This window comes from Panthera tigris, chromosome D2 (assembly GCF_018350195.1).
Source record: "Panthera tigris isolate Pti1 chromosome D2, P.tigris_Pti1_mat1.1, whole genome shotgun sequence".
NCBI classification, from domain to species: Eukaryota; Metazoa; Chordata; class Mammalia; order Carnivora; family Felidae; genus Panthera; species Panthera tigris.
The window spans coordinates 7246281-7263965 of NC_056670.1; the positions used below are offsets into that span (position 1 = coordinate 7246281).

The following is a 17685-nucleotide window of genomic DNA, read 5'->3' on the forward strand; positions in this document are numbered from 1 at the left end:
ACAAGAGACAAGAGACATAACACTTTTTTCTGTAGTGTATTCAAGTTCGGTAGAAGTCGTCGTAGAATCAGTGCTTCCTTGATTAGTTGAAGAAGTAGGTTAAAGTGATGTATCATAAAAAGTGGCACATACCTTAAATATTTAAAGAAAAGAACCTGTGCAATATTAGAATCAAATATTGTTCTACAGGTTTATTAACAACCACCACCAGAACCAAAAAGTAGTTATTTTTGTTTCCTTCTGCTTGTGGACCCCTTCTTAGAGTGATTTTAAGTTAGGATTACGAATATGCCTGCCATGTTGGTCATTTGTTTTTGGTTTGCAGTAGAAAATAAAGATTAGAGATAAATTAGAGAACAGCCATAGAGAAAATCAGTGATCATCTTTTTCTTCTCCTTCATTAGTAGAACGCTTGCTTGTTTGCTGTGTACATGTTTTCCCAGAATGCCCATAGTAATTCCAGCTCCCCCTTTGGCTAGATATGATAATGTGACAACTTAAGATCTGTGGTTTTAAGTTGAGTGATGATTTCTTAAAGGAGGGACCTGTTCTTCTTTCTCTTCTCCAGTCTGTTACTGCTGCAGATATGGCACACCTTCTTGGACCTTGCGGCTGCCGCTCACATTGGCCAAACAAATGGTGGAACATTCCTTTTATGAAATCCTTTTATCCAGTCCTTTATGAAACATCTACCTTACCAGCTGTAGACTACTAATCCTGGAGTTTATGTGAGAAAATAGTGTATTTAATATATTCAGTAGCATATTTGTTTACGAACTCCACCTCCGCACCCCCCCCCACCTTTTTTCTGTTTCTCACAGGTAACCCTTATTCTAATTGATTCAGTTACTCCATTATTAGTTTGATAGCAGGAGCCATAGTTCATAAATAATTTTATCCCAGGGAAATAAGCACAGTTTCAAGTATATAATACGTGTTCTCTCCATATTCTTAAATAAATAAAAGGTAACATTGATAGGAATGGGTATCGAGGAATGAACACAGGAAAGCATACCATTCAAAATAAATACTAGTGACCTGAGCCCTCGATGAAGCACTGGCCATGCAAGGAAAGAGCCTGGTCTAGAAACTGTTGAGTGGTTTAGAGAATGAGGGCCTGACTCTGCAGAAATAAGAGGAACCCATCTTGTCATACTAAATCCATGAGAAAACGTTTTGTTGGTGTAGGAATGTCAATAGAGAGCCATTATTATGTTAGTTTTGATTGTAATCAGAAAATTTTCAAAAACCTAATACTTGATGTATTATAGTTAACACACTAAGTAAAATCTACTTATAGTCTAATGACTTAATTTTTGTGTATATAAATAATAATATTTTGACATTTGCAACAACTGTAGTGTGACATAAAAATATATCATTTTAATTAGTGACAAAGTTACTTGTGTACCACTTGTATTACTGAGTGACACGATTTTTCACATCCAAGTTTATGAACTCTTTCCCCCTCCATCCCAACCACACACATACTTTCAGCCCTTCTTTTGCTCGTTAAATAGTAATTTTGGTTATATCAATTTTGGTTTTTATGTGATTATGACTAGATAAACACCATTTACAGTTAAGTAGTATAACTTTTTCTCTGGAAAATTTTGTTTTCCCTGGAGTTCTAATTCTCTCTCCCTCTCTTTCAACTTTAGTTTCTATGTTCTTATCCCTGAACTGTGTAAATCTCTCAACATGTTCAAGCACATTTGGCATTATGTCAATTTTATCTTCTTCAGGAGCCTTCTGATGTACCCTAATCTGGGTTAGTTGTTAACTAGACTTTCTTCACCAACATTCTGGAAATTCTCTTTTCCCTTCTCATGAGTTGGATTCTTCAGTTCCTGGAATTGTCATCTTTCATGGTTTCCCACCCTTCTTTTGGTGGAACAGATCTTCCAGTAACTTCCTGAGACAGACTATGTGGGCAGAAAAATTACTTGAGACTTCTCTTATTTAAAAATATCTTTATTCTATATTCACACTTGATTTGTAGTCTCTTTTGGTATGGACTTCTAGGCTGGGAATAATTTTCCCTCAAAGTCAGAAGGTTTTCTGCAATTGTTTTGTAGCTGCTAGTGTTGCCATTAAAAACGGTGATGTAATTCTGATTCCAGATTATTTTTATGAAACCTGTTTCCTCTTGGGCAGCTTCTAGGGTCTTAGGTTCTTGTCAGTATTCAGAAATTTCACTAAGCTATGTATGCCTTTATTTGGGTCTGTTTTCATCATTTTTGCTGAATACTCATTGTATCCTTTCATTTTGGAAACTCCTTCAGTTTGGGGTATTTTTCTTGAATTATATCTTGCATTTCTTCTCCTTTTGTTTTCTTTTCTCTGAAACTTCTATTCATATGTTGAAACTTTTGGGCTTTAAAATTTTTTTAAATGTCCTCTTTTGTTTTCCATTTGTCTTTTCTATTTATCCCGAAACATCCTCAGCCTTATACTTTTCTAACTCGTCTGTTACCTACCTCATAAGAGTAAACAAATTTATATGCATAAAGTTTTTCAATGTGATAAATGAATGTGGTAAGTGCTTTTGTTGACTGTAATTGTTGTTCAGTTTCTTAACTGGAGGGAGAGGGCTTTGGTCTGGATTCTTTGACTTACTAGCAGTATAACCTTGGGCAAGTTGTGTAATTTCTTTGATATCTACTTTCTTCATTTGTGAAATGTGAATGAGCTCTCTCTCTCTCAGATGTTTGTGAGTGTCAACTGAGAATATATATGTGAACATACTTTAAAAACTTTGCATGGACTTATTGGTTAGTACTTGTATCTTTCAAATATCAAAAGTTTTTAGTTTGAAAGAAAATGGTGGCTGAATTTTCAGGGTGGTTTTTCAGGTTGCTTGATTGCATGTGACTATTTCTTGCACATCTGCATGAGCTAGGTGAACTTGAGCTAAATGCTAATGCTGCCTTTTAAATGACGTATTTCTTAATGCTTTGACCTCCTAATCCTAGACTGGAGACAGGTTATGACAGTATTTATTCTGTGACAAGCTCTATCGTTACTTCAGATTGTATAAACCTGTGTAATGTAATAATTATTTACAAGTATCCTGATTACCAGTTGAAATCCATGAAGAGAATATTTACTGGAATTTATTTACTTATTTTTCTTAAATGGTATTTGAGATTAGGAAAAATGGAATCTCTCCTTTAGGTATTCTCAATAGTATAAATGTAATTTCAAATGTTAGCTTATTTTTGTTAATGGTGGCTTTTTGTTTGTTTGTTTTGTTTTAAGGTTTTTGGATTCAAAGCATAAAAACCATTACAAGATATACAATCTGTAAGTATGTTTTTTATTTGTATGCTTGCAAATATCATCTAAAATAACTATTAAGTGAAAGTTATTTCCTTGTTAGAATCAGGTAGAGTTAAAGATATATTTTAACAGAATTGTGTTCCTAAAACAATTAGTCCAAGATGTCTGATTAAGAGCATTGTTAGGTCACTCAGAAAGTGTAGTGATGAGGTCAAAACAATGTTGGCACACATTCACATTACTTGATCTGCTTTAAGTGACTTGGAATCCAGCCCATCTTTGAGCCAATAACCATGCGGTAACTTGAAGCGTAATTTACAGCAGAGCTTTTTCTGTTAAAGCATTAATAACAACTTCCATGGAGGGATGCTTCAGAGTGGGTGTAATTTTGTTTCTTCTGTGTCTTTAAGGTCATTTGATTGAAACAGCTATTAGGGTAATCTCTAGCTCGTAGGTACCATACATAAGTTACCTACACCTGTTGAGTTGGGTGGTTTCTCTTGTCTCGGGCAGGATGTAAGGATTGCCCACTTGGTACAGCTAGCTCATCTTCTCTTTAACCTTTTGTTTTTCTTTTTGACTTTGTGAGTAAGGATGTAAAAAGGGAAAAAACAAAAGAAAAATGGGAAGAAAATATTTTATCACTTTTGCCCTTGAAGACTATTATTCCTTCCCAAAATATTGACCATTTCCTACCGTTTTAAAAATGGCATATAAAATGTGTTATTTTCCTACCTGGTTTTTATTTTTCCTATGTGATGTCTGTAAATTATGCAACAAAAATTTTTAATCTGAGGTTACGTTTACTAATTCACTGTCACAATTTTTGTAGAATTTGTTAATCAAATGTGAGAGCAAGATTCTTTTCTACCTTCCATAGGCATTTAAATCTTCACCAAAAAAGATGTCTGCCTTGTCAGCTTGTGAGATTTGCTTTTCTATCTTTAATTTAGTGATCTTTCTGTTCTGATAAGACCTCAGAACACCTGAGGGTGAAGTAGACACCATTATTGTTTCTCTTTGTAACTTTTCACTAATTTCCTCAGATTCACAAAGAAGCAAATGTTTATGCAGTGCTTGCCACATTAGGCATTGTAAAACTGGGTGGTGGTTCAGAGGTGAATAAGATAGAGTTTCAGTCTCTGGTAGTTGATAGTCTAATGTGATAGGGGGACAAACTATTACAAAAGAGGTGACTGTTGTGTAGAAGAGAGCTGTGTGGGCAACAGTGGAAATAGTAATTGTACTCCATAGGAAAGTTTTCATAAAGAAAGGCATATTTGGGCTGGGGTGAAAGAATCCATGGGGCCTGTCCTGCAGCCCTCAGGTTAGGGAAATGGCATTGCAGGCAGAGAGAGAGGCACATAAGGACCTTGTTGGCATAATAGTGTTTAGAATATGGCAGATAATCCATTACGGTCAGATTATGGTAGGTGTGGGGAGGGGGCGGGTGTGGCGGTAATAGATAACAAGGTGAAAGAAAGTAAATGTGCTGTAGAGACTTAAGTTTTGGTGGGCCCCAGCTTACAAATGCTCTGTGCATATCTTTTCCTCTTGTACTGATTAACCTCCTGTAACAAGCCTTGTTGCAGATGCCATAGTGTTTCCATGTAGGAAAATAAAAACCACAAAGCTTTTTATATTTTTTGAATAACTAGATTCAGAAGCTAAGTTTAAAAAAGAAAACACACACACACACACACACACACACACACACACACACACACGACAAGAACTGTGAAAAGCTTCAGTCCACTGAGTTACTTCGGGTTTAGACTCTCAAGATAAGGCATTTAGAATTCCAGATGGAAGGGAGAAAGATACCAAAGACATATTCTGCCTTTTTCAAAAATTTATTTGAGTTCAACATTATATCCAAAGAAAGGGAAGGAAATTCTTTTCATTCCTGTATTCAGTGGCTTCCTGCTTCCAGAGTTTAGGACCTAGGCTTGCACTGTCAGTACTGTGGATCACTTGGCATTATTTTGGTTAAAGGTGGCTTTCAGGAGCTCGTCTGGGGACTTGGCTGCCTGTTTGTTTTTGTATTTCTAAACATTGGATCCCACAGTTAATGAACTCTCGTTATCAGTGGAGAGTAGCTTTTGGTGTATGTATTTCAATTCCCCTTCCCCACTCCGTGTAATGGAATCATAGACTTTTCAGAACTGGAAAGTACCTGAAAGATCATTTAGTCCAACCTTCTCATTTTACAGATGGGGAGTCTGAGGCCTAGAGAAGTTAAGTGAGTTGAACAAGGTCACACAGGTACATATGGTAGCAGACCATCCACTATTTATGCCAGTATTTTCCTTTCTGGTTTGTTGTTGTTGCTGTTGTCATTTGTTTGTTTTAATCTCCCCAAATTTCACTTACTTCAGAAGGTTCTAGAACTGCCAACTTGTAGCATGTTGTGATTTCTGATGTCACTTTTCATTCTACACCTTCTTTCTACCTGTTTATATTTCTGGCTCTGGGTAAGTGAGTCTGGCCAGCAGCAGATGTTTCTCTTTTATTTCTTTTATTTTGGGGATGTTAATTACTTGTGATGTATGTTTTTGCGAACATATATAAATGGAAAGATCTTAAAGTATTTACTCTAGACATATGTATATTAATGGCATATTAAACTTTTTATGGCAATTACGGCATGTGGGTGAAGAACGGTTTGTAATGTGGACTTTTAAATGATCGTACCTGTTTATATCTCTATATTATCAAGCATTCAGTAAGTTATTTTAAGAAGGAACAAAATTTTGCCTCGTATCATTAATCAAATTTGGGTATAATGATACTTAGTAAATTAGTTTGTTTTGTGCAGGTGTGTGTATTTCATTCTTGTATGTTCCTCTATTATAGCAGGTATGTGGGTGGGTGTAGGAGGTGAAGGGGGCAGGGAGGGAATGAAGGCATAATATAGTTCTTGCCTTTGAGGAGCTTAAATGTTCACTGGATACTAATTTTTAAAAAGGTTGCTGTATTTTCACTGTGTACACTGTTTGACATACAGCTCTCCATCATTTTGTGGTAAATCTTTAGCTGTTGTTAATTGTCTCTTAAGTTTTCTTTTGTAAAACAGGGATAGCTTTGTTGAAGAGAGTTACAGAAGAGATCTACATGCCTAGCTGATTCCTCAAATCTCACTTCTCTGGAAGTTTTTCCTAGTAATCTTATCTCTTTCTTCACATTCTGTCTACTGCTTCATTAAAAACTAAGGTTCTTCATCTCTCTTGTCTCATATGAGCCTACATAAAGTGAAGATTTTTAAAACATGGTATCTTTTAATTTAATTTTAATTATAAGAAAGTATAAATGGTCAGATTCACCTAATCCTTGTCTTAGTCAAATCCCATTTTCCATTTACGTATCTTCAGTTTTGGTTTGTTGAGAAACTTGTCTTATCAACTAACATAACACACAAAAGCTATGAGGAGCTTCGTGTGTGTGTGTGTGTGTGTGTGTGTGTGTGTGTGTGTGTGTGTGTGTGTGATGTGCATGCAGTTATTAGAGAAGGTTGTAATTAAGAAGAGAGTCCTCATTCTTACCCTAGCAACCCTCCTGCAGATCACTTTCATCACTACGGGTCTCAGTATATGTTCTCACATACGCCTCATCCATACCTGCAGAGATTTTCATAACTTTTTCATTTTTTCATGATCACTCTTTGTTGGTTCTATCTTTTGTGGCAAATATCACTTTTATAGGAAGGCTGACTTTGAGTAAAATTTGTTACTGCTTTTGTTTTTAAAACCGTTCTCTATTTTTTCTTATGTATAAGAATATAAATATTCCTATGGCACAGTGCTGGAAGGAGTTTGACTTGTAATCACAAATATTGTGCTTAAGTCCTGGATCTTTGATTTGCACGTTGTGGTTTGGGGCAAGTTTTTCGATGCTCTTCTAAATCTTTGCTTTCTCATATATAAATTGGAGATTATATGGCTGTGACTATGAATTAAAAAACTCGGAAACTCCTTTGGAAGGTGTGCGCATCTGGTAGACACGTAGCAGCTCGTTATTTCCACTTCTTCCTCTTAACGGTAACGTTGGAGAATCAGTTTATGAAGGTAGTCCTTCAGCAGTGTTTGTTGAACCAAACATTTGAGCTCCTGAAAAAGCACAGGAATTTTAGCGAACTAAGGTTGTGCTGCCATGAGACCAGCTTCTTAGAATTGTTTCCTAGGTTGTTCCTTGTCCCTGCACCTAAATCCTGTCTTTGCATGATTCCTTATAAAATATTCCATTATGGATTCTTCACTATTGACCAGACCTCTTCTTTAACCTGTACTAAAGGAAGTATAAAATGTGACTTTTTTCTTGGTCAGTCTTCCTCGTACCTGTCACGTTTTTTATGAGTGAGTATGAAATTATTTAGTAAGGATACATATATGTGCATATGTCATAGCTAAATAATTTTTTTGAGTGAAACTCAATATACTAAATTACACAAAAAAGGGGAAAAGTTTTATTTTAAGCAGTAGTATGAAAGCTGATTTATTTCAGGTCTGACGAATTAGAAACTACTGGATTCTAATTTGTTGATAATGAGTTCACTTTAATGTAGATTTGGATTTAAAACTGTTTAGAGGAACTATACAGATACTTATAGGATTTCTTAAATGTAAGATACATGTCTACAGTCACGTATTTGAAACTCTTGGGGCCAGTTGTGTTTTGGGATTCAGAATTTTTCCTTTTGCAGAAGGGTACCATGAAAGCAGATACTTTGTATTACATGATACCTGGAGCAGTACATAACATGAAGTGTTTGACTCTTCACTCCAAGGGCATTAATTAAAGAGGGCATACAGTATCATTAACTCAGGTCAAGTTCTGCTACAATTGAGTTTGCTGTATATTTAACAGAAAGTGTTAGATGTTTCCAAATTTGGGGGTTTTGGAATTGGAGATTAAGGGATTATAGGCCCTTATTTGTTTTAAAATGCTAAGTTTTTGTTTTATATGATTTTTAAAAAAAATTTGGTTTGGTTATAACTGCTGTTGTAGTTACCACGATGCTGCTGACCACAAACTAAAGTATAGGGTCCCTTTTGGAGCCTCTTAAATGTTTATAAATACAGTCTGTTAATCATAAGTAAGCCAGTGCGTGATGATAAACATGTCACTACTGTTAAAAAGACAGCTTTAGCATGCTCTAAGTAGTGCTAAGTCAACATTTTACTATTCTATATTTATTTTACTTATTATTCCTTCATGACTCTGAGACTTTAATTAAAACTTGTAACCTGAGAGATTATTGAAGAAGATGACCTTTGGCTTTTCTAAAGAGAGAAAGGTCTGACTTAAAAACATTTTTAGTTAACTGTTGTTTTTTAGTAGATTAGCATCATTCACTTTCTTCCGTTACGTTTTCTTTGCCCTTATAATTTTACTATTTAAAAAATTTATCTTTTTAAGTAATAGTTTGAGAACAGTATGTATGTGCAACTCTGAGGTAAGGATAATATTGAAACTAGTTAGTTGTTTCTGTATACTTGTGAAATCAAAAATAGATTCCATTAGCATGCAAAATGTCCATCCAGGAAATTTGAAGTTAGAGATGCGGCTGAATTGGCAATGTTGCATATTAGTGGCATCACATGTTTTGTAAGCAAGTGTATAAGCTATAATTGCATACACTTAACATTTCCAAGCTTTGGTTTCCTTAATTGTAAAATATTGGGATAATATCAGTACCTACTTCATAGAATTTCTAGGATTGAAAGAAATAGTTAATACAAAACAGCATGATGTGTGGTACATTATAAAAGTTCAGAAAAATGTTTGCTACTGTATTTTTTTTTCACAAGTGTAAAAGATAACTTTAGATCACATTTAAACTTTTCTTTTAGGTGTGCTGAAAGACATTATGATACCGCCAAATTTAACTGCAGAGGTAGGTATTAACTGCAGAGTAATGTATTATGTTATATAAAACTTAAAACCAGTAGACTAAATCTTACTGTCATAGCAGTGATGACTGATCTCATTATTAAGTGAGATAAATATTTCTCTTAAAGATGGTCTTAAAAAATTTGCAAAACAAACTTAATTTTGCTATTGTGTTTTGGGAAGCAAGTATCCTATAAACCTGCCGGTACTAACTAGTAGGAAGACCAATCCCAGAGTAGACTGGAAGAATTTGGAGAAATTCCTAGACTAACAATACAGTGAAGAGAGGGGTAGACCTACGCTGGAGACATTTGGTGTAATAGTGAGAGATTATAGATTATAGGAAGGAAGCAGATCAACTTAATAATTCTGTCGAGCTTGACCTAAAAGGGGGGAAAAGATATGACAAATACGGACAAGAGGAACCTGGCAGATGAGAGCAGCGAGCTGCTTTCAGTGAGTTCTTCTCCAGGTGTAGTGAATCCTGTCTCCAAGTCTACATAGAGCTTCCTCTGTGTTTGTGGAACCTCTTGGGCCACGAGAGACCTGGAGCGTGGAGAGGCTTGGCAGGTCCTGCCGTGATAGTCAAGAGAAGGTAGACGCCGGGATCCCTTCTGAAAATCTAGAATGGACTTTCGGACGGCTGGTTGGAGAATTCAGAAGCACTAATGGCTGTGAAGCCAGGACATACTCACTAAGAAGTTTTCCTTTTTCATGACTTAGGCTGCTGCTTACTAGGCAAAGTGTGTTTTAGTCAAGGTTCGTCTAGCTTTAAATAGATGTTTAACAGATTCTCCTGGATGTTTTTGGGTGCCACTGGGAAGATGAAGATGGAATGATAGTACAGCCAGACCGATGGCCAGGTGAAAGCTGTCCTGATGACTCCTTGTAATGGAAGTCGTGTCTTCCAGAAGAGCTCACCTGACGTACGGGAGGACTTAATCGATCAACTCCTGTTCCACATTATTAATGACTTGACTGAAATTAGAAGGCATACTTTTCACATAGTTAGATGACACAGAGATCATTATATCCTCTGGATTCGATCAGGATTTTTAAGGATCTTAGTCGAGTGGAACCGAGGCAGAGACCAGTAAGACAGAATTCAATAGGGATATGTTCAAAATCCTATTTCTAGGCAAGTTAAAAAAGAACTCTCAACTCTGACTATAGGGAACAGAGAAATTTTGGGTTTTTATAACCCATACGAAAAGACCTGAAATTTCATTTGATAAAACTTTACTACAATTGTACACCTTTTTATAAATGGCTTTTTTTCAGTTTCTTTTGTAAATGCCTTTAAAATCCCATGTAGTAGGTACAACACTAACATTCGCAAGGCCATCTTTATTTTATTATTATTTTTTTTTTATGTTTATTTATTTTTGAGACAGAGAGAGAGACAGAGCATGAGCGGGGGAGGGTCAGAGAGAGAGGGAGACACAGAATCTGAAACAGGCTTCAGGCTCTGAGCTGTCAGCCCAGAGCCCGACGCGGGGCTCGAACCCACGAACCGTGAGATCATGACCTGAGCTGAAGTCGGCCACCTAACCGACTGAGCCACCCAGGTGCCCCTGCAAGGCCATCTCTAAATAGCACACTTTGCATTTTTATTATATGCATTGCAAATTGCAGTCCTTTCCAGTGTTGATTTACTGGTAATTGATACTTTCTTTGGAATGTATATTTGTGATGATGTAATAGTATAAGCGTTATTACTCGTTTTGTCAGAAAATGCATTGAGAGCCCTGACAGGAAACCTGTGTGACATTCCGGGTCCTCCTCTCCCTCTGACACGTTGTGACTTGTGCTTGCTCTCCAGAGCAGTCTCCTCTTCGTCACGAGGGGAAATACTCGGCCTCTCTGTCTAGTGCATAGGTTTAAAAATTAATGAGAGACTGTTTTCTGTTCAAAAATTGGAAAATCATCAGACGAGTATTTTTCTCTGGAGTTTAGTTTTCCTTCTAAACATCTGTTAAGCTTATATGCAACGTTTCTGAAGTTAACCTACTTTTAAGAAGCAATTCAGGAAGGCCTCTTTTCTCATTCTGAGGTGATCTTTTTACACAGTTGCACAGTATCCTTTTGAAGACCATAACCCACCGCAGCTGGAACTTATCAAACCCTTTTGTGAAGATCTTGACCAATGGCTCAGTGAAGATGACAATCATGTTGCAGCAATTCACTGTAAAGCTGGAAAGGGACGAACTGGTGTAATGATTTGTGCATATTTATTGCATCGGGGCAAATTTTTAAAGGCACAAGAGGCCCTAGATTTCTATGGGGAAGTAAGGACCAGAGACAAAAAGGTAATACATTATATTAAGTTATATTTGATGTTCTTTCTTTCTTCTTCCTGGATCTGAGAATTTATTGGAAAACAGGTTTTTAAAAAGTTGGTTGGTAGCCCTCGTTTCTTTATTCTGAACACTGAAACCAGTTACTGCCTTAGCTGTCGTATGAGCAAATAACGGATTCTTGCAGTTTTTCTGTTGATGCTAAGCATTATCATATCATGCTAGTAAGCGTATTGGGTATTTGGTGTGATAAAATCCTTACAAAGCAGTACATTGATCAAAAGTAAGCTTGATACTTCTGAACGTTGCCTGAGAATAAAATGTCTTTGGATAATAACTTGGATGCCGTCACCTAGTTTTACAGTACATGAAAACCATTCTTTAATATGAATGTTCACAAATACAGTTATGATTAAGATTAGTCAAAGGTTCTTCTCTTATTCGGAAGATTAAAGACTGTTGAAAATCAGTGACACACTTAATCTGTGTAGTATGTTTGAGAGGAAAACACAAACTCTTGGGAGAGCTTTCGCAGTGATTTTCAAGGGATTCATTTCTTTGGGTGGCAAGTGTGATAAAATATGTTTATATTTCTTACAAAGAGATTTTGTACAGTTCTGCGTCTCTGAGAAGGAAAAACCCAAGATACTCCAGTGAGAGAGAGAAAAACCCATTCCCTCGCAACTTTATGTGAAGATTTTTTTCTAGTTTTAGTAATGTTTACAATCAGGAAGGCTCTCTTCCAGTTTAAGCTGATTTCTTTTTAATTCAGCTTCCAAACAGAAACATAAGTGATCATTTCCATCATTTTAGCCAGGTAGTTGCATTGATTGCTGGTTTATTTTCTCCTTCCTCATTTCTTGTTTTATTTGTCTTTGTGACTTTTTATTTACATCTGAGGATGTCAGAGTACTGTTTACTCTCCTTGTTTATAAATTTGAATCTTACATTAGTGCTTGATTTTGGTGAATGTTGATTATGGCAGTGCCTTACACTTCTGCATGTTGCACATACCTGGGATGAGAGCAGTGGCCTGAGTCTTGGAGTGGAGGGCGGAGGGCCTGCGCTCTTTACTTCGGCTCACTCTTTCATCTGGGGGGAAATTGTTGCTTTTACTGATGAAAAATGTAGAAATGAATTGTTCTACACTGAAGCAAATAAATGCAGGGCAGCACAGGGAAAAGAGAATGCATGGGAAGAAGACCACAGAGAAGCAGGTCAAATCAAAGTACAGTTGCAGAAGTAGTGGTAGGAGTTGAGAACAGGGTTGATGAGCAGTAGGCATTTTGGTTGTGGGAAAGAAGTCCAGTAAAAAGAACTTAAAATGAATATAGAAAAGCTGTATAATATGGAGCCAGAGCACTAGATTTAAGCTAGTGGCTCTGTAAGTGTTTATGTTACATACCTTCCAAAAATATGATGAAAGCTATAAATGGTCTCTCCCTAAAAATGTTCATGATATACATGAACATAAAATTTTGCTTATAGTTTTTAATTGCACTGAAATTTTTCTTAACGTGGAAAAGAAAAGGAGTCTTCATAAGAATTATGTCCCTTTTTTAAATGCAAAAAGCAGTGACCACTCACTACTTGAGAATGATGAGTAGATCAAGTGGTAACAAATTCAACAAAACTAAGGCTTAATTCTATTCAATAGTAAGTTTTAATGAAAGGGCTGCTGTTATTTAGATTTTAAATAATGCATTAAAACTATGTCATCATCTTTTACTTGACAACTTAAAACAATTTTTTTCCTAATGTTTATGTTTTGAATTGGGGTGGGGGGTACAGAGAGCAAGCAGGGGAGGGGCAGAAAGACAGAGGCAGAATCTGAGGCAGGCTCCAGGCTCTGAGCTCTGAGCTGTCAGCACAGAGCCCGACGGGGGGCTCGAACTCACCAGGAGTGAGATCATGACCTGTGCTGAGGTCGGACGCCCAACCGACTGAGCCACCCAGGTGCCCCTGCCTGACAACTTTTATGTGATCTCTGATATCCAATCAATTTTGACTTTGTTTTTGTTGAAAACAATTACTTAAAACCCCTGTCTCACTAAAGAGTGAGAGAGTAGATGGAATCCGTTAGATTCTTTTCTCAGATGAAAGTAGGCTTGTGTCAAAAAATAAGAATTCTCTCCAGATAAATTCGTGTTACCTCATTTTCTTTGCCTTTAGTTAATGAGATCATTTTTGGCAAGATCTTGGCATAACGCTATGTTAGGGAAGGAAAGGATTATGACTTCACATTTTAGTTTTAAGGTTGGAGAGTTAGACTGTGTAAATGAGTTTGTATTTTATCTAGTTAACAGCAGTTGAAATTTTTGACTATGGAATTTGTCTTCTGAAACCAGTGAGTTTATGTGTAGCAAAGCATTTCATAATTGCTCCCACTTCTTGACAAAACCTCTTGAGAAGCCCTTGATTGAAAGTCTTGGCTTTCCTGAATTTGGCAATTTTCACAACAGTAGATTTTTCATGACAGAAACTCTTGCTCAGGCTGTGATTCAAGGCTTGGCATTCATGGAGCAGTAGAGCACTTTCACAACAATAGATAAGATTTCTCTCAGGATTGACGGTAGAGTCTTGCACCCCAGTGCACAGCCGTGAACAAGGCGGTGAGTCACAGTGACAGGCAGAGCTCTGTCTTTACCCGAGCAACGAAACCAGATGTTTTGCCAGGCATTAGGGGGTACTGTCTGTCTGTGGAACACTGCGATTTCTTCAGCAGTGTTTTTGGGGCAAGGAAACTTCACCATTTTGAAAATGTTAATGTCCCCTGAAGTTTCCAAAGAGGATCCCAAAATAAATTATTCTTTGGTTGTGTTAGCATGCGTGTATTTGATGAAAACTAGTAGCTGGCTAAAGGGAGGTGTCATCATCCTATACTGAATGGAAGTGGTATTTCCGATCTTTTCATGCCCTGCTTCATAGTTTTAGAAAAAGAGGTCAGTTTTTTTTGGATTGGGTAAAATTGGTCACTAGAGATACTGCAACGGTATTATTTTCTGTTGCGAGCTCCAAACGTGTTTGACCATTTCCAAAGTATTTGCCTTTGCCACGTTCATCTGCGACTTTCTTGTTTGTTTGACATTCATAACCATCGGGATTTTGAGGTGGGAGTACTTAAGGTTTTTTGGTAATAGTCTGTCTAGCCTTTCCTAATCAAGCGGTGCTCTCACCCAGTGTCTCTTTCCCTCCCGCTTCTCTCCCTCCTCTCCACACTCACCCATACTCACCCATACGCATATACATATGTACTTGGTCTGATGTAGGGCTTCTTCAGGAGAGTTGGCTAAATGCTTCTGATCGTGAGAACCAGCCATGTAAGAAGTACTTGGGATAGTCTGTCCCATCATATTCTGGGATAAAAGTATAACCCAAGGACACTCAAACAGTTTAACTTAGATCCAAGAGAAGTCTTCATGAACAAAAAGGACAGGTTTCAATTTGTCTTCGGAAAGATATTTTAGTCCTCACAATCTGATAAATATCCTCAATTCTGTTTTTCTGTAGAGATTTGGTAAAATGGCAAGGCCCGTGGGATATTATTGTGAAATAGGGGCCAGGGTGAAAAGGTCGCGAGAGAAGTGCTTATGAAAATAAAAAGCGGTATGTCCTAGAATGTGATAGTCCCCACATCATCAGCAGAACTGCTACAGGCACACTGCTTTCTTCATCCTCTTCGAGGTTAGGATCTCCCCCAGGAGGAGGAAGCTGGCTAATAGAGGATGGAGTTCTGTGTACTCCGTAAAATTGTTATGTTTGGCTGTTACATTATATCAAGACTCAGAGTTAAGTAATTTAGCCAAAATTGATCACTTTTAGCATCTTGGAGTCAAATCATCAAGATCTGTTGTGCTTATTAGTTCATGATTAATTAATGTTTACAGACCTTTTTTGGGTGAATTAGTCACAGGGTCTAAAGAAGTATGCTAATGTGCTCTTACCTTTATTTCTGTGTATATTTAAAAAGGCAAAAAAAAAATTTATGAGCAGATGCTGTTGATGAAATTGTATTTTACAAATGGTCCCATTTGCATCTTATGTTGAAATAGCATTAGAAAGCTAGATTAAAGGGATACAGATTGTGGGCATAAGATTATGAATTTTTTTTGGTAGGATTTTTTCCTATTTCAAAAATGATAAAACTGATTTCCCAGAAAGATGAAGTGCTTTGATTAAAGGTGATTCAAACAGTTAATGATAGGGGTGCCTGAGTGGCTCAGTTGGTTAGCGTCCGACCTCGGCTCAGGTCATGATCTCGTGGTTTGTTAGTTTGAGCCCCGTGTCGGGCTCTGTGCTGACACCTCGGATCCTGGAACCTGCTTCGGATTCTGTGTCCCCCCCCCCCCACCCCCACCCCCGCCCCTCCCCTGCTCATGCTCTGACTCTCTCTGTCTCAAAAATAAACATTAAAAAAAAAAAAAACAATAATAGCATTCAGAGTAAAAGTTGAGTCTCCTGACACATTATTGAACATTTTTTCTCTACTGTCCCAGAACTGCAAAAGAATTTTGAGACTGTTCAGAATTAATCTCTGTACAGCAACCAGCTCTCCTGAAAGGTCATGTAATGCTGTTGAAATAGGCCTATTTTGACAAGGCTCATCAGTTCATACCCATTTTTGCTGATGTTTGGGCATTGAGTGGCCCCTGGCTCAAGTAGAAAAAAGGCAGCTTGAAGTGTTGGTCTTATAGATATAATGCTGCCAGCTGCCTTTAAATCTTTGAAATTTGTCTAAAAACTTTCCAATAATATATCACATGCTTACCTATTGGTTGCAGTCCTAGCGAAATAATATATTTTTAACCTTTAATGAATATGATTTCATCGTAAGAAATGAGCTGAGCTGAACATGGTAAAGCTATTGTTATACAACCGTGGGGTTCTTCTGGGGAAGTGTCTTATAATAAACAGAGTTGATTATCCAAAGTGGTTTTATTCTTGAAACATCTGCTAAAAATTTACCCTCTTGCAGTATTTCCTTTTAGTCCTCATGATCAGATCAATAGCGTCAGTTCTCTTTCTCTGTAGAGGTGAAGAGAGATTTGACAAACTCTCCGTAGATGTGCAGTTTTAAAATTGTGATCCATTATTACAAGAGGTACATATATTTGTTACCAGCTTTTCAGTTTATATAGGATTACTTTTATTAAAACATTATCTTTAGTGTTACTTTGTTTATATCCTTAATTTCACTTGTAGAGAAGCATTAAGAAGCTGAAGAAAATTGTGTTCTGGTGACGTGTACAGGCGAGCGTATTGTTTCTCCTCCTCCTCCTCTTTCTCCCCCCCTTCCCCCTCCTTCGCCTCCTCTTTTCCCCCCTCCCTTCCCTCCACCCCCCTACTCCTACTCTCCCTTGTTTTGGAGAAAGAAGAGCCAGGTGTCATGTTTTAGTGGAGAATTTGTGGACTTGGCAGAGACACTCCCAAAATAATCGGGGGCCATCTTGCCATTTTCTCAGCAGACTTGGGGCAGATTCGATGGCACAGCGGTGGGTGGGTGCCAGGCGACCATAAAATGTGCCGCTGTGTTAGTACTGCCCAAATAACACTCCGGGCTTTGACTGTTGCAGGGAAGTCAAAGTACAACTGATAACGTCCTCTGAAGAAAAATGTTTTCCGAGAACAGGATAACCACTGGAGGGAAAGAAGGGTCCTTCTTTTATGGGCTAATTTTGTAAGAAGGCAACTGGGTTACACTTCCCTAAAGGTCATTCCTTTGCATATTTGATCCTGTCACTTTAGGAGTATTTGGCAGATTATGTTAAAACAAGTTGTCAGTGATTCCCGCCCCCCCCCCCCCCTCCCCGGCTCACCTGAGCATCTGCAGGCTTGGCCCCCATCTAGTCCTGTGCCTCCCAGCCCACACTTACTCTTATGAATCTGAATCCCAGTCAGCTCATAGTGTTTCTTATAAACTGTGAGTAAAGAGCTAAAGCGTCCTGCTAATGCTGGTAAGGATGTATTTGGGAAAGATTCCCTAAATTTCGGAAATCAAAGAGGCAAACTTTTGTTATACGACAGATGTACCCAGAATTTCTGCCACTCCTCTCTCCCTTGCCTTCCCCACTTCTAGAATGGTGGCAGGTAAAGTAAGCATTGATCATTGTTTGCTTGGATTAAACCTTAGGAAAGGTTCTTTTTTGTGTTGAGCTTCAGAGTTCTTTTTTGTGTTGCTTTCAAAGCTGTTATTAAAGTTCCTTTAATGATCTTTGTA

The 17685-nt window shown here is 37.5% G+C and overlaps 1 protein-coding gene across 3 annotated transcripts in view; it reads left to right on the plus strand.

Moving 5' to 3' along the window:
* Positions 1-17685, plus strand: part of PTEN (phosphatase and tensin homolog) — a 92016-nt gene that overhangs the window by 51798 nt on the left and 22533 nt on the right. The window contains exons 1-4 of one of the 3 annotated variants that reach the window (XM_042961249.1): positions 706-728; positions 3262-3306; positions 9132-9175; positions 11242-11480. In XM_042961249.1, coding sequence (XP_042817183.1) covers positions 727-728; positions 3262-3306; positions 9132-9175; positions 11242-11480 — 330 coding nt within the window. In that variant the 5' untranslated portion in view covers positions 706-726. Of the gene's footprint in view, positions 1-705; positions 729-3261; positions 3307-9131; positions 9176-11241; positions 11481-17685 lie in introns of those variants that run through there. The other 2 variants (XM_042961248.1, XM_042961247.1) reach the window with 2 other exon arrangements.